At 38.3% G+C, this 27960-nt stretch overlaps 1 protein-coding gene across 1 annotated transcript in view; it reads right to left on the bottom strand.

Moving 5' to 3' along the window:
- Window positions 1-27960, bottom strand: part of IQUB (IQ motif and ubiquitin domain containing) — a 59229-nt gene that overhangs the window by 9316 nt on the left and 21953 nt on the right. The window contains exons 7-10 of the mRNA XM_014530156.1: window positions 24580-24790; window positions 16714-16889; window positions 6876-7046; window positions 1932-2108 (exon numbers count right to left, since the gene is read on the bottom strand). Coding sequence (XP_014385642.1) covers window positions 1932-2108; window positions 6876-7046; window positions 16714-16889; window positions 24580-24790 — 735 coding nt within the window. The remainder of the gene's footprint in view (window positions 1-1931; window positions 2109-6875; window positions 7047-16713; window positions 16890-24579; window positions 24791-27960) is intronic.

Genomic DNA, 27960 nt, shown 5'->3' with positions numbered 1-27960 from the left:
CCATGCCACAAACTAAAAGGAGGTATTTACAAATCATATATCTTACAAATGGCTTGTATGTGAAATATACAAAGAATTTTCAGAATTCAATAAATGAGAACATAAGTAGCCCAACTGAAAAAAAAAAAGTGGGGGTAGTAGCACAAGATATATGCAAACAGCTCACCAAAAAGATATATATATGGAAAAATGTGAGTAAAAAGATGTTTGTTAGTCATTAGGAAAATGGAGATTAAGAAATAATGGGATACTACTTCAGATCTATTAAAATAAAATTAAAATAAAACTTGACAATACCAAGTGGTGACAAAGAGACAGAACAACTGGAACTCTCATACATTGAGATGGGAATACAATATTGTACAGCCAGTTTAGAAAAAATGCTTGTCAGTGTCTTATAAAAGTACATATGCATTTACCATATGATTCAAAAAATCCGACTTTCTAGGCATTTAACCCCAAACAATTAATTTACATAAAAATTCATAAGTGTTTGTAGTGACTTTATTTACAAAACCACAAAACTCTAAACAACTCAATGTTCTACAACTGTGAATAAACTCTGGTACATCCAGACAAGAAAAATACAAACTACTGATATACTAAAAACCATAGGTGAATTCCAAATGCAATATGCTAAGTAAAGGAAGCCAATCTCAAAATACTACATGTTGTTTCACTTATATGACATTCTGGCTTAGGCAAAACTATAAAAACAAAAGGCAGATCAGTACCAAAGGTTAGGGGTCAAAGAAAAGGTTGACTACAGGTAGCAGCATGAGGGAATTTGGGAAGGTAATAAGACTTTAATCTTGATTGTGCTATTGGTTATATGACTCTCTGAGTTTGTCAAAACTCACCAAAAAGAGTTAATTTTACCAAAGGTAACTTACAAAGAAAATAAAATGGTATAATGTTATGTGAATGTATAAAATATAAAATTCTATTATATTACTACAAACATATAAAAACTAAATAAGTCTATAGAAAAGGCTAGAGGTTAGCCTGGACAAATGAAACATTGATTTAAATAAAAAATAATAAAATGGGAAACTTTTCTCTTGAATTTTTGTTATATTTTAATATTCTCTTCCAAAGCAATTAAATTTTAAACATTCATTTAAAAATAAAAATTAAATAATTTTCATTTTTATAAGTTTTGATTAATTATTAAGATAATTGTCAAAAAGCAAAACAGATATTCAGTCAGCTTCTTAAGTAAATTACAACTCTACAAATAATCATTGGAATAAAACACTATTTACAATTCTTTAGTAAACTACCCCTAAAAATATTTTAAACCGTTTTGTACAGTAAGAAGGCAATAAGGCATTTATCTTGGCTTCAGAGAGCAAAAGCCCTATTGAAACCTAAACAGTTGGAGAAGACAGTTTAATTCAAACACATGTTACATGTGCAGTTCTCTCAGGATAGCTACATGGAACTGTTCAATAATAATTATAACTACGTGATTAGTATTCTAAGGGAACACAAACCAGGTGCATGTAGAATCTCAGAGATGCAGGATCTCTAAGGCCTCATGAAGGAGGGACATGTGAATTGAGTCTTAAGAAATGAATTCGGACTTGGCTGGGTGAAGGAGGCGGACAGCATTCCAGGTGGAAGCAACAGTACGTGCAAAAGCATGAAGGTGTGAGAGGCGACGACACATTCAACATAGTGCAATATTTAACTAGAGATTTGGTTCAGATATTAGGAAAGAACTCAAGGTTGGAAACAGACACAGAAGTGAAATGAATATGTTTAATTCATCAACACAAAAAATAATCATTCAAAAGAGATTTCACAGTAAGATGGTCTTCCACATGGAATCCCAAGAAAAGTGTTAAAGCAAACTTTGAATAGTCTTCCATTTACTATCTCACACATCTTAGAATTTTGAGAAAGCAATACAGGAAAAAATTGAGTACCTTAAGGTGTCTTGCAACTTCTGCATTAAACAAAGGTGTTTTGATGTAATGAAAAAACAATGTTGCAATTCTTTTTCTGAGTCCTTCAAGGTTATCATTTTTGACTCCTCTCATCATAAGGTCAACCTCTCTGTCAATCAATTCTAGAATTTCCTGAGTCAATTTACATTCATGTTCCTATTTAAGACACAAAAATATTCAGTACAGAATTTTAAGAATCAGTTTTTTAAATTACCACACGAAGAAACTGAAATGAGACTCCAGAAGAAATGCAACATCACTGATAGCAATATAAACTGGCACAACTAATTTGGGGGGAAAATTGACAGTATCTAGTAGAGTTTAAGATATGCACAATCTACAACCCAGCAATTCTGCTCTTAAGTGCTTTAGAGAAATGTGCATATGGAGTCATTACACACAGTGACCCCAAAGTAGAAAACAACCAAAGAGCCATAAATAAGTTAATTACATAAATAAGTGATGGCTTATTCATAGACCAGAATATTATCAATGTAAGGAAATAAGTGGACTACAGCTATATTCAATAACAACTTTCAGTCTTACAAATTCATGTTGAGCAAAAGAATCAAGGCACAAAATAGTACATATAGTATCAATCCACTTAAATAAAATACAAAAATAAGCAACACTAACCATATTTTTTTAGAAATATACACAGAAGTGATAAAATAAAGAAAAAAAATCAAAGAAATTACTACCATGGAAGTCAGTATGGTAGTACTGCTAGGGGATAAGAGGCTGAGCTGCCGTTATGAAGAGAAAGTAGGACACCAGCAATGTTGGTTCTATCCTGTTTTGGATCCACAGGGTGGTTACATGATTGATGGCTTTATATTCATTAGACTGCACATATATATTACACATATTGTCTGCATGCTAATATAATTCACAATAATTTTTAATAAAGTAATAGAAATGAGTGTAGTTGGATAAGAAAGCCCTAGGTAAGAGCTAAGTGATTAAGGTACAAGGATTGATAAGTAGTCAAATAGAAGGTGCTCCAACTGCCCCACAGAGGATCATGAGAAATGAGTGAGCCAGAAGGTAAAGTCAGTAACTAATACTCTTCTGTACTTTCTAATACATGCTTGGCATAGCTAATACGTGAGTCTAGTCAGTGGCCCCTGAGCCTGAAGGTACTTTAGAAGGACCTGGGGGAGGGTTTAAAAGATGTTTAACATGGCTCTCACACTTGAGTATCTAATTTAACTGCCTTGAAATGGAGCCTAGATATTATTTCTAATCATTCTCATATCCTCTCTCTTTCTGTGTGTGTGGGGTGTGTGTGTGTGTGTGTGTGTCTGTCTGTCTGTCTGCCACTCTCTCTTTTTCAAGCTCTCCAGATGATCCTAATGTGTACTCAGGTTTAAGATTCACTGGTCTGTATTAGCAATTGTTACCAAAATAATACCTATTATTTACTGAGGGCTTTCTATTTGTAAGTACTGAGACATACAGATTATATTTTTATTTTATATATTTATATATACATGTATATGCACAAACATAGATATATTTATATCCTCAAAGCAACTAACTTTACAAATTAATTAAAAATGATTTTCAGAAATATTAAATAACTTATCTAAGGTTGCACAGCCATAAATGAATAAGAGCCAGAATTTGAATCATTCTTGAAGCCCGGGGGGATTAGGCTTAAGCTGGAAGGTGGACATTCCCCAAAGGGTCCCAAACTGCAAGAGGGCACAGGCCGGGCTGAGGGAACCCCTCCCCCCCCAGTGCACAAATTTCGTGCACCAGGCCTCTGGTTGTTAAATAAAGGTACGTGTGATATAGTAGCTTAAACAAATTGTTGAAGAGATGCCCAATTTATCTTTTATGAGCCACTCTTTGGCTTTTTTTAATTAGCCAGATAATGGTCCTAATTATGTCAGATAAGAGGATTTCTACTAGATTCCTACCTGCACTCCCCTTTTAACAATTTGGATATCATGCTTATTTCCTACCTCTGGATCTATTGCTTCTCCCTCTCTTCCTAAGTATCACAGTATTTTAAGGCTACTCGCTACACAAACATCTTTGAAAGAGTATTTCAGGACAAAGGCACTCAATGCCTCTGCTCTCAAGATGGGCAGAAATTCGAGAGACCTGTGGAGACTTATCTCCCAACAAGAACTATTTACTCGGCTACTTAATGTGTCATACGAACTTTGTGTGTTTTGGTCTTGTTTCTTCTCAAGAGAACAACAGTTCTTTGCAGTTAGGAAACAAAGAACCCACACGAGGTATCTAAGCATTTTGCTGATGAAATTCTTAGATTGCAATCACATGATTCTCCTAGATAAGATTTAAATATGGCTGACATTTTTCTGTTGTTATTTATAATGAACCCCTGATTATAATTTGGATATCTATATCTATATGCTCTGAGAATTTGGCTCATATTGATGACCAAAATAGACATGCCATGCAGTTATCCAATCCACTGCCTATCTAAAACCTTTATAATAGTTAAAACAGATGGTAATTCAGAAACAACTTCTATCTTTATGCCATAAACTGAAGGTGGCATCTGGCAAGTGCCCTATAAATGTAGTGAACTGAAAATCATTTTTCAGAAGCCAAATATTTTAACTGAATTGCCCACTTAATTTACCTATATTGCCAAAAACATAGGACCAATATTGCCTTCAATTTGAGCTATAAAACATAAGAGCGATACCAGTGGTCCTAATGATACTTGGGTTTTCCCCTTTATTTAGGATACAGAAGACATATTCATTATAGTGAATGCTGTGATGCATAGGACCAATATTGCCTTCAATTTGAGCTATAAAACAGAAGAGCGATACCAGTGGTCCTAATGAGACTTGGGTTTTCCCCTTTATTTAGGATAGAAGACATATTCATTATAGTGAATGCTGTGACATGCTGCCCGGATTACCCCACTTCAGAACCAAAGCACTCGGTCTCCCTGCTGTGGACAGGGCTGGCGGCTGGCAACTCCCAGCTGAGCCTCCCTCTAGATTGCGCTCAGCTGAAGAAAGCCATATTGGCTGAAAAGAGCCGCCATCGATTTAAAAGGCCTTCCTCAGAGAAGACATATTCATTATAGTGAATGCTGTGACATGCTGCCCGGATTACCCCACTTCAGAACCAAAGCACTCGGTCTCCCTGCTGTGGACAGGGCTGGCGGCTGGCAACTCCCAGCTGAGCCTCCCTCTAGATTGCGCTCAGCTGAAGAAAGCCATATTGGCTGAAAAGAGCCGCCATCGATTTAAAAGGACTTCCTCAAGGCCATGCTTTCTTCCCTGGAACACCCTGAAATCAAATGACTAATCAATGTGGGGGTATAAAGGCCAGGACCCTGAGTGGAGGTATTTGGGAACAAACAAATAACTAAATGGAATTCCGACCCAGGTCCAGCTCACAGTGGGTCCCCTGGGTGCAGAGACCCACCCAGCATTCATTTCCCTGGTCCTGACACATATTGGAATGGAATACTTGGGAGTTGGCACAGGCCCCCTTTCCCTTGATTTCTTGTGCTTCTGTGATGGGGAAGACGAAGCAGAAGCCCTTGAAACTGCCCTACCCTGGAAACCAAAGGGGTAGAGTAGAAATGGCCTCACTCACTACTTTGGGAATGTTTGCTTCCTGTCCCTGCAACTGTGTGCTCTTCAAGTTTAGAGGTCCCAATTCCTGGGGGGGGTGGATGCTTCTAGCAGTGGACACTGCAAGAATCCTATTAAACGTGAAACTATAACTAATGCCTGGGGTCCTTAGGCCACATGATCTGGGACAAGAAAAGTGTCACACGCCTGTAAAGGTAACTGACCTTGATCTTTCAAAGGCAGTATGGCTGTTATTACCCAATGCGGACAAGGAAGGGTATTTTTGGCCTCCATGTAACGGGCATTTCTTGATATACCATTTAAGGATGAGTGCAGTAAATAGCAGCATAGAGCGTCACCTTCCCCTATCCCTTTCCCTTCTTGGGCCCTGAAGGAAAAGACCAGCGAGGAAGGTTAGACCTCTGGGTACCAAGGAAACTAACACCTTCCTGAATCAGTGATCACTCAAGCCCAACCCAGACTGTTCTGAGGGGTATTCACTGGCTTCAAACCAGAGAGCGTGTTCACTGGGCTCCAATCATGGAGCAGGCCTGGCAACATGAGCTTCCCTGAGAGGTATTGGTTGGTTCAGCCCTTTGTTCTCTAGACCAAGCATGTCAAACTCATGACCCACAGGCAGCATGCGGCCCACAATGAATATTTTTGTGGCCCAGCCAATATAACGGTATGTAAGAAACATTTTAATAAAAATTTCATAACTTAATTTTTACAATATCCTGTTATACATAATTATTAATAATGAACTACAACATTTGCTAATGACTGACTACTATAATCGTGTTGCATTTATTTCCCTTACACTCCTTACATGCAGGCGCACCATTTCTCTCCACTAATACTAGCAGCAAACATTTTAGCAGCTGATTGCCATGTCATTAGTCTTGGACTGACTTGTTTGGTGTGCACAGGAGGAAATATTTCCCTTTCAGAGAACAAGAAAAATAGGTTTATTTGCATTGCACTTATTAATTTGTGCAGTTATTCAGTGTCTGGTAAGTTAATGTTCAAGAAAAAATCTTAATTTTTATTAAAATGTTCTATTATTTTATGTTAATGATTACTCATTCATTTCAGCCCTTTGTATTCAGCATTTTTATATTTATTATGTGCCATAATATATAGTTTGAGAACTTTTAGATAAATATCACTGCATAACCTATATCCTCTCCAAATTATACCAAAATAATATAGTTGTTGACACAATTTATGTAAACATTTATCAATCATTTTTATAATTACTGAATGCAAACATTTCATTTATTTCAGCATTCAATTTTTTTATTGATAATGCTAAGAATACCCCAAAACTAAGAAAGGGTACATGTACCTTCACAGTATGTTTAAGTGTTAAGAGTACGTCCAGCCTCTCATCTTGGGAGAGATTTTTCAGCATAATGCATTTATAGATGTTTTGAAGCTCTCTGGCTCTGATAATGAACTGTGTTTCCATCTCAATTATTTTGCCATCGGCTCTTCTCCATGTCTTCGGAGCTGAACACTTAAAAATAATATTAGGTTTATAATTATCAGTTAGTTAAGGGCTAAATTATAACCTTGTTTTTTCTATTAAAAGTTTACCTTAATTATCATGTGCTTTATGAATAAGAGTATCACTAAAACATCAGAAAATTAATTAAAGAATTTGGAGACCATGAGACAGTAAGACATTTTAGGGGAAAAAAATATGAGAGAGCTGTTCAGCATATACAGTATAAACACTTCTACAGGATTCAGATTTTGCTACTAATTTGTACTAGCTGGTACGTTGAATGGCTTGAAGGGTGCATGAAAAAACTCAATACCCCCATTTAGAATGTTTTTAAAAGTTATCTGCTCAGTTCAATTATATTAAATTGTATAAGTGTCTTGATTGTGCTTTGCCAACTGAAGACCACCTTTGTGGGTGGAGCTATTGTTACAATCCTCAATGTGTTCAGTCAAAAGAACTCTGTGAGTTTTAGTTCTGTTTTCTAGATAAATAAATCTACCAAAAGTTTACAATTCTTCACAACGCAGATGTCCATAGTGAGACAGCGTTAGTAGCTTATCTTAGCAGGTGTTATGGTCCCTGCCTCCCTGGTAATGGCTGAGTCTCACTTTGTATTTCCAAACCTGGAATGGGACCTCCCAACAGAGCCCACCTCCAGAACTGAGGGTGACAACTAGAGCTCACCTGCCCTCACGCTCCTCTGACTACTTCCAGGCTAAGAATTCAGAGACCAGAGACAGGAGGTGGAGAAAGCCCTCCGCAACTGGGGACACCAGCGAGTCTTAATGCCGAGTAGGAAGTTGGGGTTTGCCAGCGCTTCTGTCCCCGCCTTTACGATGCATTCACCCGGAAATTTCCCTGTGAAAACTCACGGTCTATTTGCTCTTCCACTTTAAGGTAGAAAGCTGCTCCGTTTCTCTCCCTGATTATACTCTATCAGAAACAAGGCTATCTTATCATGACTAATAGCTGTTCAGATGTTGGAGGCTGATTGGTAATCGCTCTGGAGACCTGTAGTCCAATTGCCATACTTGCAACCATTTAAATCTTAGATTTGATATCATTTAGAGTTTAAATAAAACCGCAGGTGTTGGGACAAATCATCAGGAATGTAGACTAGCCAAATAAAGAAATAATATAAAGATGCATTTGGTATGATAGTATTATGAGGAATTTATAGTTATAGCATCAATTTACCTTTTATTATTTTACATTTCATATTAGCTAAATTACATTGAGAACTACAAAGTAACCTTTGAAAAAATTACATTTGAGCCTTGGCTGGTGTGGCTCATTTGGCTGGGCGCAGAGGGCATACAGGAGGCAGCCAATAGATGTTTCTCTCTCTCATTGACATTTCTCTCTCTCTCCCTCTCTCACTGCTCTCTAAGGCAGCGGTTCCCAGCCTGTGGGTCGCGACCCCTTTGGTGGTTGAATGACTTTCACAGGGGTCGCCTAAGACCATCCTGCATATCAGATATTTACATTACGATTCATAACAGTAGCAACATTACAGTTATGAAGTAGCAACGAAAATTTTATGGTTGGGTCACAACATGAGGAACTGTATTTAAAGGGCCAGAAGGTTGAGAACCACTGCCTAAGGTAAATAAAAACATATTTGTAAAATAAATCAACTATATTTGACATGCTTTCAAAGTAATGGCATTATTTTCTGATCAAAGCCAAAATGAATAAAAAATTTTAGATTCTCAGTTCTAATTTTAATTCAGCAAGTGCGAAGCATCAGCCCTATAATTAATTATATTTTAGAGCATAACTGTAGTATTAAATAATGTATTATTCATTAGTGGCCTGATAGAATTAAGTCAAATTTAGTAAGAATTACAAAATGGCCCTAACCGGTTTGGCTCAGTGGATAGAGTGTCGGCCTGCGGACTGAAAGGTCCCAGGTTCGATTCCGGTCAAGGGCATGTACCTTGGTTGCGGGCACATCCCCAGTAGGGGGTGTGCAGGAGGCAGCTGATCGATGTTTCTCTCTCATCGATATTTCTAACTCTCTGTCCCTCTCCTTTCCTCTCTATGAAAAATCAATAAAATATATTTTAAAAAAAGAATTACAAAATGTATATAGCTCAATAATAAAGTGTTTTATCACTTAATTATTATCAATTAGAAATAAAAATATTGTTTTAAATTGAATACAGCCTTGTATGGGATAGGCCTTGGAATGTTATTAAAGTTTCATGCTTGTTTCAAAACTCTTTTTAAAAGTTTTAAGGAATAAGCAATCGTAAGATAAGTTTTCTACTGCAATATTCTAGTCTAACTAATTTAATATGCAATTTTCCTCAGGGTGGCTCTGTTAAATGTAATCTTCAAGTAATGTGGATGATACCTTTTGCTCTGCAGGCTGGTAATTTCTTTCATTTGTAATAATCCAAGGATATTAACCTTTTGATGCAATGCCTAGTGTAAGAAACATGCCTCTGATTCATCTTCATAGAAAAGAAACAGCATGTGGCCAGGCGGTTACTGAATTTCCCCAGAGCAAACAGGATGTGGGGGGTGGGGAGAGGGCATGAGAGCTGTGCACGTGGCTGATAGCACATTTTCCAGGAAGATTCCTCTAAACGAAGGGAGGTGGAGACAGCTAGAAAGGTCTCTGCCCAATGTTTTCAATGGCCCATGGGAGACAGCAAGACCTAGGCGGCGTATTAGGAAACAGGTGACCAAATAGTACTCAGCCAGTGAGGAACCGGAGGAGGGACTAAATACATAGGCTCTGTTCCCTGCCCCAAGTGTGTTCCTGTACAATGGGCGCCCACTCTCCAAAGTGTTATTAAAAGTCTCATTTTTCGCCATGTTTCTGTTTCCCAGTCCTTAAAAGTCTCATTTTCACCATGTTTCTGTTTCCCAGTTTGTCATTGAAATTCGGACAGGTGAGCCATTTCTCAACCTACTTTATCTACTGCATTGTGTTTTATCCAGCTGGTAGATTGATTTAACTCTACCTTAACTTTTTAGCCCCATCTAAATAGTATGATATGGTAATATCTTGGATTTTTTCCAAATATATTCAACATTCTGAACCTTTCCATCCTTTAGTTTTCAACTCAAACTCTATTCCTAACTACTATAGTCTGAACAAATAAAATCACTAGTACCTGAAATACTATTTTACTTATAAACACACACACACATATGCAATGTTTTTATTTCAATTGCTCAGGACAATAAAATTTGTGTCCAAATTGTTCTATAATTATTTTATGTTTGTTAATTCTATATCTCCCCAAAGATTATAAGAATAAATGTTTCAGTTATGTATATCTCACAGGGCTAACAGTACTCATTCATTCAGCCAACTAATATTTACTGTGTTTACTGTATACCAGCACACCAAGTACCTAGTAGATAAAATACTGTTCTGATTTCAAGAACTCTCAAATCTAATGAGATGTAAAGATAAGAAAATAAGTAACTAAAAGAAGGGTGATTATGTGTGATGATTGCAGGTAAATAAGTAATTAACTGGTGAAAAAAATAGAATCTAAGATGAAACCCAAAGAAAAACTAGGAGGTAGACAGAGTAAAAGGAATAATGAATGATAGATACGAAGAATCCTAAATATGAAGTTCAAGTTCCCTAGTGTTGGCACTGCGAAGATATTAAAAATCTGTTTGGCAAAGCTTTTTTATACCGGATTTATTTCTGCCAACACTGACAATTTGGTCTTCAAATCTAGGCTTCTTTGATTTTGGGCCTTAAGATATTTTTTTACTCCGATGTAGGAAAATGTCAACTTTGCTGATTTCTCTTTCCTATTGCCTTTTTTTCTTTGAAAGCTTTGGCTGTACTAAGAGATGCACAACAATCTTGTTCTTAAATTGACTCGGAAAACAGGAGTGTAATAAATTCCACTCAGTTGCTAACAAATGAGACAGCGCGAACTCTGGAGGAGAGAAACAGAAGAACAGCAGGAAGACGCATTTCAGGGAAGGGAAGGTGGAGAGAGAACCTTGAGCACAGCAGGCTTCCACAAAGGAGGAGAAATGACTGCACTGGGAAGAGATCTTTTCTTCCTCCTAAATTAATACGCAAGTCCCTAAGGACACAAATTAAGAATAGCCCAACCCCCCAATAGCTACTGGGTAGTGGTCAGCTTTTCTTTTACACAGCAAAGGGCTTCCATTCGTCCACAGAGGACACCCCTGTACACTGTGGTGCTCAGAGAGGCAAGAATCGGTTGCATTTTTCCGTCCCATTAGCTGCTGGCCACCTGAGTAATGAGAAAAAGCACTTAAATGACACAGCTAACATAGCTGGCAGTTTTTTAGCTTGTGATTATGAGAAGTGGTGTGAAATCAAGAGAATCAACGAATAAATGGCCTCGACTCTAGAGAAAGCCTCTTACAAAGTGCAAATGGTCTCGATACAGTCTGGATAAAAAGCACACAAGATATATTAGAAACCAGCTGATGATTTTTTGTTCAAATTTCTTGACCTGAATTTCTTCACCTCTGTTAACTTGTGAGTTTTTAACTTTTGATAACCTGTGGAGGTCAATGTTTGATGTGCTAAAAGTATAACTCATTTAATTAATTCTTCAGAAAACCTTTCCATTAAGCCTTTTAAGGAGAATGAAGGCTTAGTATAGAATTTGTAATAACTGACTGATTCCATGCCTTGATTGGACCAATTTAAAAGCATATCATTCTTACTCAGAGAAATTCCATGTTCAGGATAAAAAGATAAAAAAAATAGCCCTAACCGGTTTGGCTCAGTGGATAGAGCGTCAGCCTACAGACTCAAGGATCCCAGGTTCGATTCCGGTCAAGGGCATGTACCTTGGTTTCGGGCACATCACCAGTGGGGGGTGTGCAGGAGGCAGCTGATCGATGTTTCTCTCTCATCGATGTTTCTAACTCTCTATCCCTCTCCCTTCCTCTCTGTAAAAAATCAATAAAATTATTTTTTTTTAAAAAGATAAAAAATAATATATTAGTTCAATAATCTACATAATCTTTAGATTCAATGAAGTTAAACACCAAAATTATAATTGTGTTCTCCAATGTTATTTCCAAACGACAAAAAAGTAATTGTTCTTTTTACGTATCTATATATTATGGTGCTAAGAGTGGATCTTAAAATCTGCATTATAGCTCTGGCTGTTAGTTTTGACATTTGAAAAACTCTAACCTTGTCCAGCTTTGGGGATTAATAATAAGCTATTTTTTCTTAGCAATCAAAAAACCCTGTGGATTAATAACTTACTTCAAGTTTAGGAGCTGAACACTGACTCCTCCTGCATACTAGAGACAATGTTAGGCATGGGGATGATGGGGGAAGGTGGACGGGCATAAAAGGGGGTAGATGTTGTATTTGCAACAAAAGACTTAATATAAAATCTATCATAATTGTTTTCTATGTTTAATATGACATCATATACAAAAAGGTGATTAAAATGATTTTTTTATTTAAATAACAAAGATTTTAAAATGTACTATAACAGGTTAAAAGCAGGTCCAAAGTCACTGTTCGTCAATATTTTTGAAGACTGGACTAATTAGGTTATGTAATGGACTGGGATCGATCTTGAATGTAGTTGCTCCATTCTGTGGTTGTGTTTTTCTTGCCCTATATAACACTTTGGTCAAAAGAGAAGTGAAATTCCTTTGTATCAGATGAAATGTCCCATTCTCTCAACCTTAGTCTGGGGATTGGTGAGATCAACGGGTGTATCAGCTGGAGTGACTGCAGATTTAGAACTCCAGTTCTAAAGCCTATGATCCACAAAAAGCCTTCCCTCGCTATCCACGAGTTCTTCTGGCTAGCTCTTCTACCCTTCCGTCAACCTTCTGGTCTTGCATCGTTGTGTGCTGCCCTGAATCAGTCTGGACATTGGGATTCGGTCATTCTCGCATTCTGTCCCCTCTCACACAAAAATACCATCTTGCACTTAATATTTTACTCATTTAGTAATACAACTAAAAAAGCCACATTGTACCCTATTGCCTTCCAACTGCCTCCTCAGCAATACTCAAAAACCTCCATTTTACTGGCACAAAACAATACTTCCTATACTGAGGATCCTGCAAGGTCAGATTGAACCCCAACAACTTATCAAAGTATTTATAAGAAACAAAAATGATCCCTGGCAGGTGTGGCTCCGTTGGTTGAGTGTACTCTGTGAACAAAAAGGCCGCAGGTTCAATTCCCAGTCAAGGCACATGCCCGGGTTGAGGGCTCAATTGTGCAGGAGGCAGCCAATTGGTGTCTATCTCTCTCTCTCTCCCCCCCCCCACTCTCCCTCTCCATTCCTCTCTCTATAAAATCAATAAAAGGAAGGCAGGGGTGGGAAGAGATCAATCTAAGAACTTGTATGCATATATGCATAACCCATGGGCACAGACAATAGGGAGGTGAAGGCCTGGGCCAGGGAGCAGGGGTGGGCTAGAAGGGGTCAATGGGAGAAAAAGGGGGCATAGGAAATACTTTCAACAATAAAGATTAAAAAATAATAATAACATGTCATCAAGGAAAATATAAAATAAAATCAATAAAAGCATATATTTTTAAATAAAAACACATTTTCTTCTTAATGGGAATTCTTGTGAACAAAATTTCCCAATCTTATCCTTTTTTTGTGTGTGAGAGATTTAAAGGCCTTATCTTAGAGTGATATATCTCATGAGAAAAAGTTATGTTCTTCAACTGGCTCCAGTTGCTATTATACGTTGGGACTTGATCTACTTTTAGACTCTTTATAATTCAAAACATGTTTAGAGTTGATGCTAGACATGAGGCCTGGGGTAGGGATGAGGAGCAAGGTAAAAAGGCATAAAGAAGAATAGATATTGCAAAAGTATTTACAAGAAGAATTTAAATTAGTTTATAGTAAACAAAGGAGCGGAGAAAGCACAGGTGGGAAACCCTATGGAGGGTGCAGCCCATCTCCCCTGCCCACTGGCACCTCAGAGGCCTCAGGCACCTGCAAACACTCTTGGGCCCTGGGTCCATGCTGACCTCCTTGGTGAGGTTAACAATCAGACACATAAGGAACACAGTTCCCAGTGATGATACTAGATTCAACATAAAGCAATCTGCTAAATGAATAAGTTTGTTTGAAATATGAGTCTGGAGAAGTATGAATATTATGGCTTCTATACAGTAGACTCATCTTTTCTAAATGAAAATATTTAAAAATTTGCAATGACAGTATCTACATGTCATTGTATAATATCTGAAATATATACACTATCTAATGTCTGAAATATAAAATTATAAAACGATTGTTTCTCATTTCCCCCGGCCTTCCTCCATGAGCATTCATTGATACTCTGTGATAAACTCTGTGCTAAGATGTGAGGATACAGAGACAAAGATAGCTCTGGCCTTCAGAAGCTCAGAATCTAGGAAGGATGCAGACATGTAAACAGATATAATAAAAACTGACCACAATGTTCTAAGAGAGAAGTAAATAGTCTCATGAAAGCATACAGTCCAGGCTACAGTAGGAGGATCAGTGGATCCTTTCTCGAACAACGGGCGTCTGAGCCTGTTTGGAAGGGTGGTTAGCTGGCTACGGAAGCAGGAAGGAAAGGATATTCCAAGTAGACGCAACACTAGATGCCAAAGCATCAAGAGCACGTGATCTTTCCAAGGATGTGCACATTTCTGACATGGCTGGAGCAGTGTGGCTTTCGTGTGCAAGGAGAGATGGCAGTGGGACAACAGGGTGGGTGAGGTGGGCTGAGAATCCATTATTAAAATCTTTGAGCCCTAGCTGGTTTGACTCAAAGTATAAAGCATCAGCCTGTGGACTGAAGGGTCCCAGGTTCGATTCTGGTCAAGGGCACATGCCCGGGTTGCGGCTCCATTCCCAGTAGGGGTTGTGCTGGAGGCAGCCAACTCAGTGGATAAAGCATCAGCCTGTGGACTGAAGGGTCCCAGGTTCGATTCTGGTCAAGGGCACATTCCCGTGTTGTGGTTCCATCCCCAGTAGGGGTTGTGCTGGAGGCAGCCGATCAAGGATTCTCTCTCATCCTTGGTGTTTCTATCTCTCTCTCCCTCTCCCTTCCTCTCTGAAATCAATAAAAATAAACAAATTTAAAAATGTAAAACCTTTGTTCCCTGAGGCAGTGAGGAGGGGCATGGGCAGAGTGGTATTTAACGAGGTCACTATGCTAGTGGCAACCATATGGATAATGGAGGAGGGAATTGCAAAGAGAGACTGGACACCAAGAGCCTAATTTGGGGACATAGAGTAATCCAGAGGAGGAGAACATCAGAATTATTTAAATCAGGGGCAAGCTCACACACACAGGACAAGCATCTCATGACAATCTCCTGGGGGCGAAAGGGCAGCGAGAGAGAGGAGCTGCCCACAGCATACCCTCAGACGCCCCCCATCCCTCTGTGTTCCAGCAGGACCACAAGGTGTTCCACAAGACCCAGAGTAGCTGCGGTTCTACTCTTTGCCTATGTGGATACATGGGAAGTCATCAGAGTGCCATGAAGGAGCTATTTCCTTACAGGCAGTGGTAGTGGGTTTAGAAATGAAGCAGTAAAGAATTGAGGAGATTATTAAAATAATAGAACAAACAGGTTGGTGGCTAAATGGTATGTCAAGAATGATGCTTCCTGAAGCAACTGAGTAGATGATGAAATATTCACAGAGATATATGGTGTGTGTGCTACAGAATAGGATAAGGTTGGAGGTGAGGGGTGAAGGAATGGTGAGATGATATGACTTAAGAGTTGACGTGAGGTGGACTCTTGGGACATCCAAAGAGCAATGACAGTAGGCAATTGGATATGTGATCTTGGGAGCCCCTAGACAGGTCTGGCCATTTTTTACCATCACATCCAGCCTGGAACTATAGGGAAGTCCAGGATTCAGGTAGTCGTTAAGACCAGAAGAAAAAACTCAGATCAAACAGGAGAGTGTACAGGTAAGATAAGAGGAAGGCATTTATAGTATCAAAAAAAATACATTTTTTTAGAACAAATGCTCTCAAACAAGAATCATACAAACTAGAATCACTAGATTCCCTACAGGCGAATATCTTGAAGAGCTCCATTCATTTTCTTCCTGTAGCTGGTTGGCTTTTAATTGTTTACAAAGATCAGGTTTATAAAAGAAAATTGGTCACTATGGAAACAGGCTATTCAGTATCAAACAGACAGTGTCACCAGGAAAGGGTAATTACTTTAGTTTTTCCATTAATTGTATGTTTTCATGGTTTTCAATAATCATGTATCTTTTTGGTCAGAAATATTCCATCAGTTAAGGACCTGGTGAGCAAGAGAAAAAACGCTAGTCTATAGCTATTTCCCTAGATTGCTTACTCTATGGGCACACCAGAAATGATATTTTGTGAATTTCATACTCCATATTATCAGGGGGTGCAATTCATCCAATTCCTATAGCCAGCCTAAATCTAAATGAACAGTCACAAGGAAAGTGTCTCCATTTTTTTTATTCATGGTTGAATCCCTTTTGTTGAAAACACATTAATTTCATGTTACTTGTCCGTCATTATTCTAGGCTACTGTTAAAATTTAAAGATGCATCAAAAGTAAAAATAGAATTTTAAAAAATATGTCAGAAGAATGCTAAACAAAATTCACGCAAATTCTTAAAATGTAAATCTTACCTGTTTTACGCTAAGGGTACACTGATGTTTAAACAAGTGTCGCTGCACTGACCTTACTCAAAAAAGTTTGTATGATGGCTTCCTGGTTGGCCATGTAAGCGATGTGTCTGTACCTCCCAATGGAAGCAATGATTTGGGTCTCTTTTTCCAGAAGTTCGCACAAAGCAACTTTCCTCTCAGCGCCACAGAAAGTCTGGTTAATGCATTCCAGTTGTTCTTGTCGCCAGACTAGAGGAATAACATGAGAGACTCCTGAGGTTTTAAAATCCCACAGCTTTTTACCACCACGTCCTGACAAGCAGTATTTTATTTCTGTGTCATTTTCAATAAAATTATACATGAATAGAATCACTCATAACGTACATCTGACATATGAAAAAATAGGACGAAAAAGAAGCTGAGAGGCTTAAAGCAATAAAAGTGGTCAAACAGACAGAAGCCAGAGGAAATCGATACAGAGAATGTCACCGTAAGCCTGTAGGTAAGCTTGCTCGCGGGTTCCTGCCGCAGCAGCAGGTCTGTCTTCATCCATGCACGGTTACCTAACTTCAGCTTCGCTCGAGATACCCTCCCCGCTGTACACATCAGATACGCTAAATGCTCTGTCCCCAGCCTTTTCTTCCAGACATCTCAGTCTCTTCTCTCCTAACCCACACAGGAAGTGTGGTTTCAAGGTATAGCTAGATCTTGCCTTAATGTTCTTTCTATTCTAATGGCTGCCCTAAAAAAAATCATTTTTGTAACTTTGCCATTTACTTCATCTCCTGTTTTCCTCCCAACCCCTACTCCCCTCTTTCTAATTAAACAAGACCATACAAATGACAACTGCTGACTATGTGCCAGACTGTCCCAAATGCTTCCGTGAACTCATTTACTCTCCTGACAAACCAATGCTTAGGTGCTACTAGCATCCCCTAGTTTACAGAAAAGGGAACAGGAAAAGAGAGACTGTGGGGCTTGCCCAAGGAGCTGGGACTCGAACATTGACAGTCTGGCTCCGTGGTCCACGCCTTGCCTGCTCTCTGCCTCTTAGAAGCATGCCATCCTTTCCATTGTACAGTCCTTTTCCATGCGAACTGACTCGTTGGTTTACTCCGGAGACCCACCTTGACTTAAGTAGCCATCTAATCCTTTCCTCTGACATAAAGGTAATGTATTATTACACTGTCAGGATGAAGTTTCAAACTCCCATGAAATGTATTGTGGACATAGAACCAAACTTTTTTTTTCTTCTGAACTTTAAATAACCTAGTTCACTTATATGGTTAGAACACCTGCCAAAATTCTTTTTGCCAGTTCGAAATACTCAACAGCCATTTTTTTTAATATATTTTATTGATTTTTCACAGAGAGGAAGGGAGAGAGAGATAGAGAGTCAGAAACATCGATGAGAGAGAAACATCGATCAGCTGCCTCCCGCACATCTCCCACTGGGGATGTGCCCGCAACCTAGGTACATGCCCTTGACCGGAATCGAACCTGGGACCCTTGAGTCCGAAGGCCGACGCTCTATCCACTGAGCCAAACCGGTTTTGGCTCAACAGCCATTTTTAAATTAAATTTAATTTAGTTTAAGTTTTTCATCACCATTTATCCCCTCTATGCCCTTTTCCACCTCCACCCACCACCGCCCCCGCTGCAATCACCAGTGCACACTGCTGTCCATGCCCATGAGTCTTCTCTTTTATTGCTTTTTAGAGAGAGGGAAGCGAGAGGGAGAGAGGGAGAGAAACATTGATCAGTTGCCTTGAACATGCAATCAACAGGGGACTGAACCCACAACCTGGGCATGTGCTTCAACCAGGGATCGAACCAGCAACTTTTTGGTGCACAGGATGATGCTCAACCAACAGAGCCACCCTGGGCAGGGCTCCACAGCCATCTTTGAGCAATTATTATGTGAAAAGGACTCTCTAAGGCTGGATGGTGCATACAAAAGTGAGAAAGGCATCCATACGCCATTTTGAAGGGACTAATGGTGTCCTTGCCTCTCCCCAGTTGGGTAGACTGTAAAATCCTCCCATCAGGACAGAATTTCTGCTTCTCCTTCCATTTCTCTTTACCCAAAGCCTGCCATTTTGTACCATTAGGCTTAAAGACTTCCTTTGGGTGCAGCTCTTCCTTTTTTGATTTATTTTTTTCATCATCATTTATCCCCTCTATGCCCTTTTCCAGTGCACACTGTTGTCCATGCCCATGAGTTCTCTCTTTTATTTTTTGCTTAATCCCTCAGCACCCCCCAACATCACCCCACTGAGGGGTACATTTCTTGACATATAAGAGTACTTTCCCTATCGTCTCTTAGTTATGATTTAATCAAGTAAAATATACTCTTCCTTTGTTATATTCCAGACATGGGTACTTTCTCATTATGTTACAGAGATATTGCAAAATCTATTACATTTATATATAATTTATATAATTAGAAATTATAGTTTTCTTCTATTAAAATGTCAGGTTAATTTAACACCCGTCTCTGCACTGAAAGGTGAATATCTGAAGCCATAGTGTTGTTTCTGGCCCTCATCTATTATAACCAATGCCTTTCATGATTTCATGGCATCTAGTTTTACAGTTTTATCAGACCATTTCCTCTCCCTCTTAAATTTCAATCTGAAATCATCCTGATCAGGTCAATAACTTGCCAGTTATGTTCTTTTAAGAATCTACTTGACCAGTGTGGCTCAGTTGGTTGGGCTTCATCCAATGCACTGAAAGGCTGCTAGTTCGATTTCCGGTCTAGGCACCTGCCCAGGTTGCGGGATTGATCCCCGATGGGGGGTAGGGGGGGGCATGCAGAAGGCAACCAAATGATGTTCCACTCTCACATTAATGTTTCTCTCTCTCCCTCTCCCTTCCTCTCTCTCTAAAAATCAATAAAAAAAATCTTTTAAAAAATAATCTACTCTGTACTTGTAGACACTGTATGGCTTGGTTTGTCCAATAAGAGGATTTGTAAATTTAAGAGTTAAATTGTATTAAGAAAGTCCAGGAAATCTATGACTGATGAGTTTATCAGTTAAGAGTGGTAACCAAAAAGAATTTTTAAAAATTGAACAAACTCCATATACCAAAAGGTAGTATATGATTGAAGAGAAAAACTGAAAAATTATTTGCTTATGGAAAAAATAACTGAGAATATTTATCTCATGGTATTACCTAGATGTTCCCAGAAAGCAAATAAAAACTGAGAGGTGAGAGAGACCAAGATGGCGGCATAGGTAAACACCGCAGACTGCTGCCGCAAACAACCACTTCAAAAATACAACTAAAACTGTATGGCTTGGTTTGTCCAATAAGAGGATTTGTAAATTTAAGAGTTAAATTGTATTAAGAAAGTCCAGGAAATCTATGACTGATGAGTTTATCAGTTAAGAGTGGTAACCAAAAAGAATTTTTAAAAATTGAACAAACTCCATATACCAAAAGGTAGTATATGATTGAAGAGAAAAACTGAAAAATTATTTGCTTATGGAAAAAATAACTGAGAATATTTATCTCATGGTATTACCTAGATGTTCCCAGAAAGCAAATAAAAACTGAGAGGTATTAGTAAGCCTATTTTACTTCCTAGTTTTACATTAGAAACCTTTCAGTAATAAATTTAGGCCACTGGAGCATTATTTAGGGTATTCTGCTAACCTCAAGAAACAAAATACTGCTCGCCTAGATTAATATTTAAGTCCTAGGTAAATATGGATATATATACATATGTGCTTTCAAGTACATGTATTCATATTACTCAGTTTTTATATTTTGCTTAAATTATTAGTATGACTTTTAAAAAGAAACCCACCCAATGACGCTAATTAGAAATGAAAATATGGGCCTTAATTTCAATAAAATTTTCCAATAGATGAACAACCTCCCTGTAAATCTGTTATAAGGTATAGAATATGGCATCAGAAACATACCATGTCCCAACTACTTATAAGAAGTAGAAAAATACAGGAATCAGGAACACCTGGACAAAACTAATTTTACATCTCATTTGACTGTTTCCAGAACTATACGTAGAAGCCATTGAGGAGAACAAGAGAGATTATTCCTCCCCTTCATAACATATATGCTCCCTAGGGATGATTTAAAGTATGGAATAATATATTAGTCCTGGCTGGTCTGGCTCAGTGGATAGAGCATCGACCTGCAGACTCAAGGGTCCCAGGTTCGATTCCGGTCAAGGGCATGTGCCTTGGTTGTGGGCGCATCCCCAGTGGGGGGTGTGCAGGAGGCAGCTGATCGTTCTCTCTAGTCGATGTTTCTAGCTCTCTGTCCCTCTCCCTTCCTCTCTGTAAAAAATCAAAATATATATATTAGTTTGCTTGGGCAGCCATAATAAAGTACCACAGAATGGGTGACTTAAACCACAGAAGTTAATTTCCTCTCAGCTCTGGAGGCTAGAAGTTCAAGAGCAAGGTGGAGACAGGGCTAGTTTACTCTGAGGGCCTCTCTCCTAGGCTTGTAGAAGGCCATCTTCCTCTGGTGTCTTTATATGATCTTCTCTCTGTGCCTGCCTGTTTCCTAATCTCTTCTTCTTATAAGAGCACTGGTCAAATTGCCTTACGTCCCATGCATAGGACCTCACTCCTTCTTAATTACTCCTTTAAAGGCCCTTTCTCTAAATTCAGTCACATTCTCAGACACTGGGGATTAGGAATTCAACATATGAATTTTAGGGGAAACACAATTCAGCCTATAACAAATATCAAAAACCCTCAATATTTTGAAAGAAAATGATATTAAACAAGTTGGTTCATTTGAAAGAATACATTTATCTCCTTAACTTATCTTCTTTGACAAATGACCTAATTTCCAGAGTTTGAAGTTCAACTATGAAATGAAAGTATAAGACTAGTATTTAAAGTCCACACACATTCTAAACTTTCTGAGACCTAAATTACAATTTTCAAATAAAAAATAACAGGACATACAATCTTTATCCACCACTGGCAACTAATGTGCATCTTCTTTTTAAAATTCTCATCACAAAATCAATCAATCAATAAATAAATAAAATTCCCCTCACAGACTGGAAGCCTGAATGGGGAGAATCCAGAAAGATTCAGACTGAAAGCCCAGGGCCAGATATGTAAATGGACTGAGCCCACTGAGTCTTCAAAAGCCAGAAATCAAGGTACCTTGACCAAGAGGTAATAGTTGGAGTCAAAAGACTCAGTTAACACAAGTCAAAACAAAGCAAAGGGTTAGAAGATTCAATTAAATACATATTTACTAGATGTGCTGAGCAAGGTCCTATCAGATGCCATAGGTGCAAAGGTGAACAGTAAAAAGAGAGTGGTGTGCACAGAGAATAACGGGGCAGGAAAAGAGGCTGTGAGCTCTATCCATGCTGTCGGGAGAGGTTTCTAAAGATGCTGAGTCTGAGGTAAGAGTAACAATTGAGATCAGTGGAAAATTAAATAAATAAAAAAGTAAGTATTCATTTTTATTACTGAGGGACAGATGATCTGGAGGAAAAGTTAAAACTTTGTATTAGGCGTTCTAATTCAAACTATGTTATTGCCACTATGAGCCACAAGAGGGCAGCAGTTCCAAATACGTACAGGAGTTAAGACTATGGACTGAAAACTAAATTATTAAGTAGAAGAGCGGTATAAAGTATTGAGCTTGTGAACCAGAAATTTTAACTACAACAAAAAATTATTATTCTGAGAGCTTAAATTTAGAATTTTAGGGCTAGAAAAAAACTGAGGGATGTCTCTTTCATGCAAATTTCATTTGCTTCCATATAAAACGTGTAAACGTAAAATATATTTGTTCTACTCTAATATGAAAAAATCTGTATAAAATTAATTACCACATAACAGTAACTTAAACATGCATAGGTCTTTGTACTTTTTTAAAGTAGTTCCATAAATATAATATTTTATATTTTCTACTTTATAAAGTGAAGTAGATGAGTCAGAAATTATTAAATTATTGTACTGATGAAGAAGCTGAGGCTTAGGAAAAGTAACTTGTGTAAGTTAATTCCACTAATAAGTAGAAAAAGTAGAACCTCATTTAGCATATTTCCTATTATTTTGCACAGTTACCTGTTAACCAAACAAAGTAACAATGGTATTTGGTTTATTCACACAGGAATTTGGCATGTTGTTTGAATAGAGTTCTGCTCTAACAGAACTTTAATTTTATAATTATCAGTAAGAGCTTTCACAGACAGCTTGTTAACAGTGCTCTGTTTAACTACTAACACTTAGAAATAACCTTTGTTTTCATCTGATAGAGCAAATGGAAATAGAAGCAAAATTTAAAGTAAAAAAGAAAGTATTTGCACAGGTCAACACTGAGGAGACAGGGGATGCAGATGTAGAAATCTAGGGAGCAAGCTTAGCTGTTCCACTCGCCACATCCCTACAGCCACTTAGTGTTGCATGTGAGGCACATTTATTAATATTGCTGGTTGGACCTAGTGTTGAATTGTATCGTCTTGAGTAAGTAGTGTCTTGTCACACAGCTCTGTAAGTAGACACCTAAAATTATATTCAATTAGAGCGGAAACAGTGACTTGAGTAATAGAACACATAATAATATCCACGAAGAGTATATAAATAAAGTTATAGTCACACTTGCTAAAAGTTAATGTTATGAATCATCATAGAAATCATATTGTTATTTCTTTGGATTAAAAAAAACCCTGTTCAACCAAAAAAAATAATAATAATTGAGGCCATTTTTAATTTCTAAAATTTTTCTGTGATCACAAGCGCCCAACTTCCCCACTTTCTGGCATCTAAGATAATAGAAAAACTCTCTGTCCCAGTTACTTCCGCTTCCGCAGGTATTCCTAGGAAAGCAGAAGCTAGAAAGAACAGCATTACTACATGCCTGTTTCCCCTTCATTCCTGTATGCATTCATTCCACCAATATTTGTTGGGACGCGAGCTAAACACAGAAAAACAGAGATAATTTTTTTTTTAAATAAGTTATTCTCTCCTGAAGCTTACAACTCAGTGGTGAAAATTGATGTTAAATAAAATATGTATTACTACAAATTATGATGATATGAGTGAAAAGTTCAGAGTGCAATGAGAACATGAGATGCAATAGGATCTCATTCACAAAAGGCTTGGAGTGGATGACATTTAAGCTGAGAGATGAGACAGGCTTCAAGAAGAACAGTGCACCTACTGCTTGTTTGAGTAACCGAAGCTTCTAATTGTGCCAGTGACTAGCATATTGAATGAAAGAAATGAAGCAAAAAGTCAAATGTATAGAAAACACATGTTTACATATTATCATTGATGGGAGGGAATTAAAATATATTGCCACGCCCCTCGTCTAAAGGGCCGAATCAGAGACAGGATGCTGAACTAAGAAATTGGAGAAGGCCCTATGGTTTGGCTCAGTGGATAGAGCATCAGCCTGCAGACTGAAAGGTTCTGGTCAGGGGCACATGCCTGGCTTGCGGGCTCGATCCCCTGTAGGGGGTGTGCAGGAGGCAGCCAATCGATGATTCTCTCTCATCACTGATGCTTCTAATTCTCTCTCTCTCTCTCTCTCTCTCTCTCTCTCTCTCTCTCTCGAATTAATACAATATGTCTTTAAAAAAATTGGAGAAGTTCAACTCTGAATTCAAAAATTCCCAAGACCATCAAAGAACCATATTGGACAATACTTTCTTTATAACACAGGGTTGAGGATCAAATGAGATAATATACTAAAACTGCATAATTTACCCATTGTTAATATAAAAGCATTTCCAATTTCATTTCCCCCCCTTAATTCCTGTACCAAATGTAAAACACTATTCATCATTTTAAATTATCTAGTCCAGATTCCCAAGACATTTTTCCTAAGATAATAAAGTCTTCCTTTTGTCTTTAGTAGACCTGTTTTTCCTACTAATGAAAAATTTTAAAATTAATATTTTATGCAAAGCCTATTTTAAACTTACGTTCTAGTGCATTATAAAGAAGTTCAAAATCTTCTTTTGTTTTAGGATTATGCCTCCGGAGATAGTCCATTTTCATCCATTCTTCTTTTTCTCTTATCTTTCTTAGTTCTTCCTCTTCTTTCCACTTCAACTTTAACATTTTTTGTCTTCTTAAATTATCAACAAAGACTTTAGCATGCCATCTTCTATAGTACGTCTGTAACACTATTACCTATAGTTAAAAGGAAATAAAAAGTATCTACCATCAACTTTATGAATCAATAACAACAGGCAACAATGATTATTTTTATTCCAATTCAATAAATACTAAAACACTCTGAGTCTAGTTTTAGTTCTGTGACAGGTATTCTCACCTATATTATAACACAGATAATGCACATCAGTTATTTGACTTTGAAATCTAGCAAACACATCTTCACGGAGGCAGATAGTACAATACTTAAGAGCACAGGCTCTACAGAAAAACTTAATTTAAATCTTCCCTCTGCTACTCACGAGCTGTTTGGTTTTGGGTAAGCTACTTGCCATCTCTGTGCTTTGGTACCCTTATCTATAAAACACGTGATAATAACAGTATGCATCTAAAGTGCTTAGTTGGCTTAAACCTGGGGTATCTCAAATTGTCAATAAATACTATTATTGTCATATTTAATTATCTCTATTATTATTGAATAGCAATTATCTCTAGTTCATCATTTTGTCCTTAGCATTAGCTTATATTTAAAACAAAATTGAAGACCATAACTCTTTCTCATGAAGTATATCACTCTAAGATAAGGCCTTTAAATCTCATTTTTTTTTAAAAAAAAAGATAAAATCAGGAAATTTTGTTCACAAAAATTCCCATTAGGAAGAAAATTTGTGTTTCCTAAACATATAGCAGGTAGGTTATTGGTGGAAATCACCAAAGGCAGGTTAGATAAAAGAGAATTTAAGCAAGCAGGTATCTATTAAATTGTGAGAAATATAAATATGTCTGAGGGTCCACTGGATCCGCAAAATACTTGCAATATAGTTGAGAGAGTTTCCATTTTTATTTACTAGACTCATAAATAAAAATAAAATGTGGAGTGCTCGCTTCGGCAGCACATATACTAAAATTGGAACAATACAGAGAAGATTAGCATGGCCCCTGCGCAAGGATGACACGCAAATTCGTGAAGCGTTCCATATTTTTAAAAAATAGAATAAAATAAAATGTGGAGAGGCTGGATCAAGATTAAAGACAGAAATATGTTGATACATGCCTTTCCCTCCTTCTAGTCCCAGATAATTAGAGATAATTATATAAGCAGAAATAAGAAAAGACACTGGACCATGTTGAAGGAGTCCTTCAAAGGAAGAGAAACTTTAAAGAATCCCCTCAAGAAAGGGAATGGGTGATACTTTAAGCAATAAAAGAAAATTTTTAAAAAGAAGAAGAAGAAAGGGAATGGGTGGAATTGCTGCAGGAGGAGTCTAATCATACACTGGACAGGCAAGTCACAAAATACAGAAACGACTCTAAGACTGCTTCAAGCCCCAAACTGGTGGGTCACGTGAGCAGAAGAATCCCAGGGCAACTAACTAGGTGACTGCTTGAAAAATGCGAGAGAGACAGGATCCTCTAAGTCTAAGACAATTAGTTAAAGACAACAGAGCCCTCGCTGGTTTGGCTCAGTGGATAGAGCGTCAGCCTGAGAACTGAAGGGTCGCAGTTTCGATTCCGGTCCAGGGCACGTGCCCTGGTTGCAGGCTCAACCCTAGTAGGGGGCTTGCAGGAGGCAGCCGATGGATGATTCTCTCATCATTGATGTTTCTATCTTTCTTTTCCTCTCCCTTCCTCTCTGAAATCAATAAAAATATATTTTTAAAAAGCAACAGAGGTATTTGCCTCTGGGCAAGAGGAGTCAGTGGCCCAGAAGGCTTGTGGCACCAGGATGAATAGAAGCCCCCTCTCAGAAAACTAGCTCTCTCCCAGAATCAAGCCTGGCCCATCCCCTAAAGCCACTGGGTAAGGCTGTAGTAAACAAATATGTTGTAACACAGTGGACATCAGAAATCTCAAATACTCTGAGGACACACCCAAGAAAAACAAAACATTTAAGAAAAGCCAACAAAATAAAAAGTGCCTCATTCAACAAAGAAGAATTTACTTTTGTATGAAACAATTACTAAAATAGTGGGTCTCAACGCCTGTGGGCTAGACCCATAGCAACAGCAGCATCTGGAACTAAATTCACAAGCTTCAGTACAGGGGCTGGAGGAGCAGGGGCCAAGGCATGAAAGAGCTGGCAGACTCCGTCATTCCTTTGTTGAACTTTACCCCAGCCAGCCAGCTGGTGCAGTTGCCAAATTAGAGATCTCCATTAAGTTGGCTAACACTGTTCACCGCCCTGGTGATTCCCTGAGAACCCACCACACCACACTCACACCACCCACCAACTTCTCCCAGCAGATCCTTCCCACAGGCAGTCTTCCCCAGATTGTGCTGCTCGCTTTCCTACAATCTCTCAGAGGCCCTCAGTCCCCCAGCCAGCAGCAGCCGGCATTGGCATTCCCTGTACCTCTTGCAAAGCACCCCCCGCCCAGGTCTAAGGGCAGCCAGACTCAGTTTGCAGCCTCGCCTCTTCCAGGCACCTCTAAACTCACAGGCAACAATCAATTGCAAAAGACAAAGGATGGTTGACTGGACAAGAAAATCCAGACCCATATATATGCTGCCTACAAGAGACCCACTTCAAATAGAAAGAGTCACAAACTGAAAGTAAAGGGATGAAAAACGACATATCATGCAAATAAAAGGTGGGGGGAAGCTGTGTGGGGAATACTTATATCAGGCAAAACAGACAAAATAAAGGCTGTAACAAGAGATAAAAAAGAGGGCATTTCATAATGATGAAGGGATCAACCTAACAAAAGGACAGAACTCTTGTAAATATCTATACAACCAATGTAAGAGCACCTATATATAAAAAGCAAATATTGATAAACAGAAAGCGAGAGATCAACAATAATACAGTCAGGGTAGATGACTTTAACAATCCATTAGCATGCTTTCACACTCTCCACATCAACATCAATGGACAGGTAATCCAGGCAGAAAATCAATAAGGAAACAGGGGCCTAAACTGACACATTAGATTAGAAAAACATAATTGATAGTTTTAGGACATTTGACCAAAAACCAGTAAGTCTCAGTTCACAGTGTGGCCTCTCCCATGAGCCTCCAGGCCCAGCACAGGCAGCTACCAACCATGGATCACTTTGTAGCAACTACCAGCTAATGCTGAGTTGGTCTCAGGCAAGGCTTGATCTTGGCCTATACTGAAGCCCCTCCCAAGAGGCCACAGAACCAACAAATTCAGTGGCTAGCTTCAGACTACAACAGAGCACCACCCA

This window comes from Myotis brandtii, unplaced genomic scaffold (assembly GCF_000412655.1).
Source record: "Myotis brandtii unplaced genomic scaffold, ASM41265v1 scaffold726, whole genome shotgun sequence".
Taxonomy (NCBI): domain Eukaryota; kingdom Metazoa; phylum Chordata; class Mammalia; order Chiroptera; family Vespertilionidae; genus Myotis; species Myotis brandtii.
Note: the sequence above shows the minus strand (reverse complement) of the source record. Positions and strands in the feature narration are given on the sequence as shown.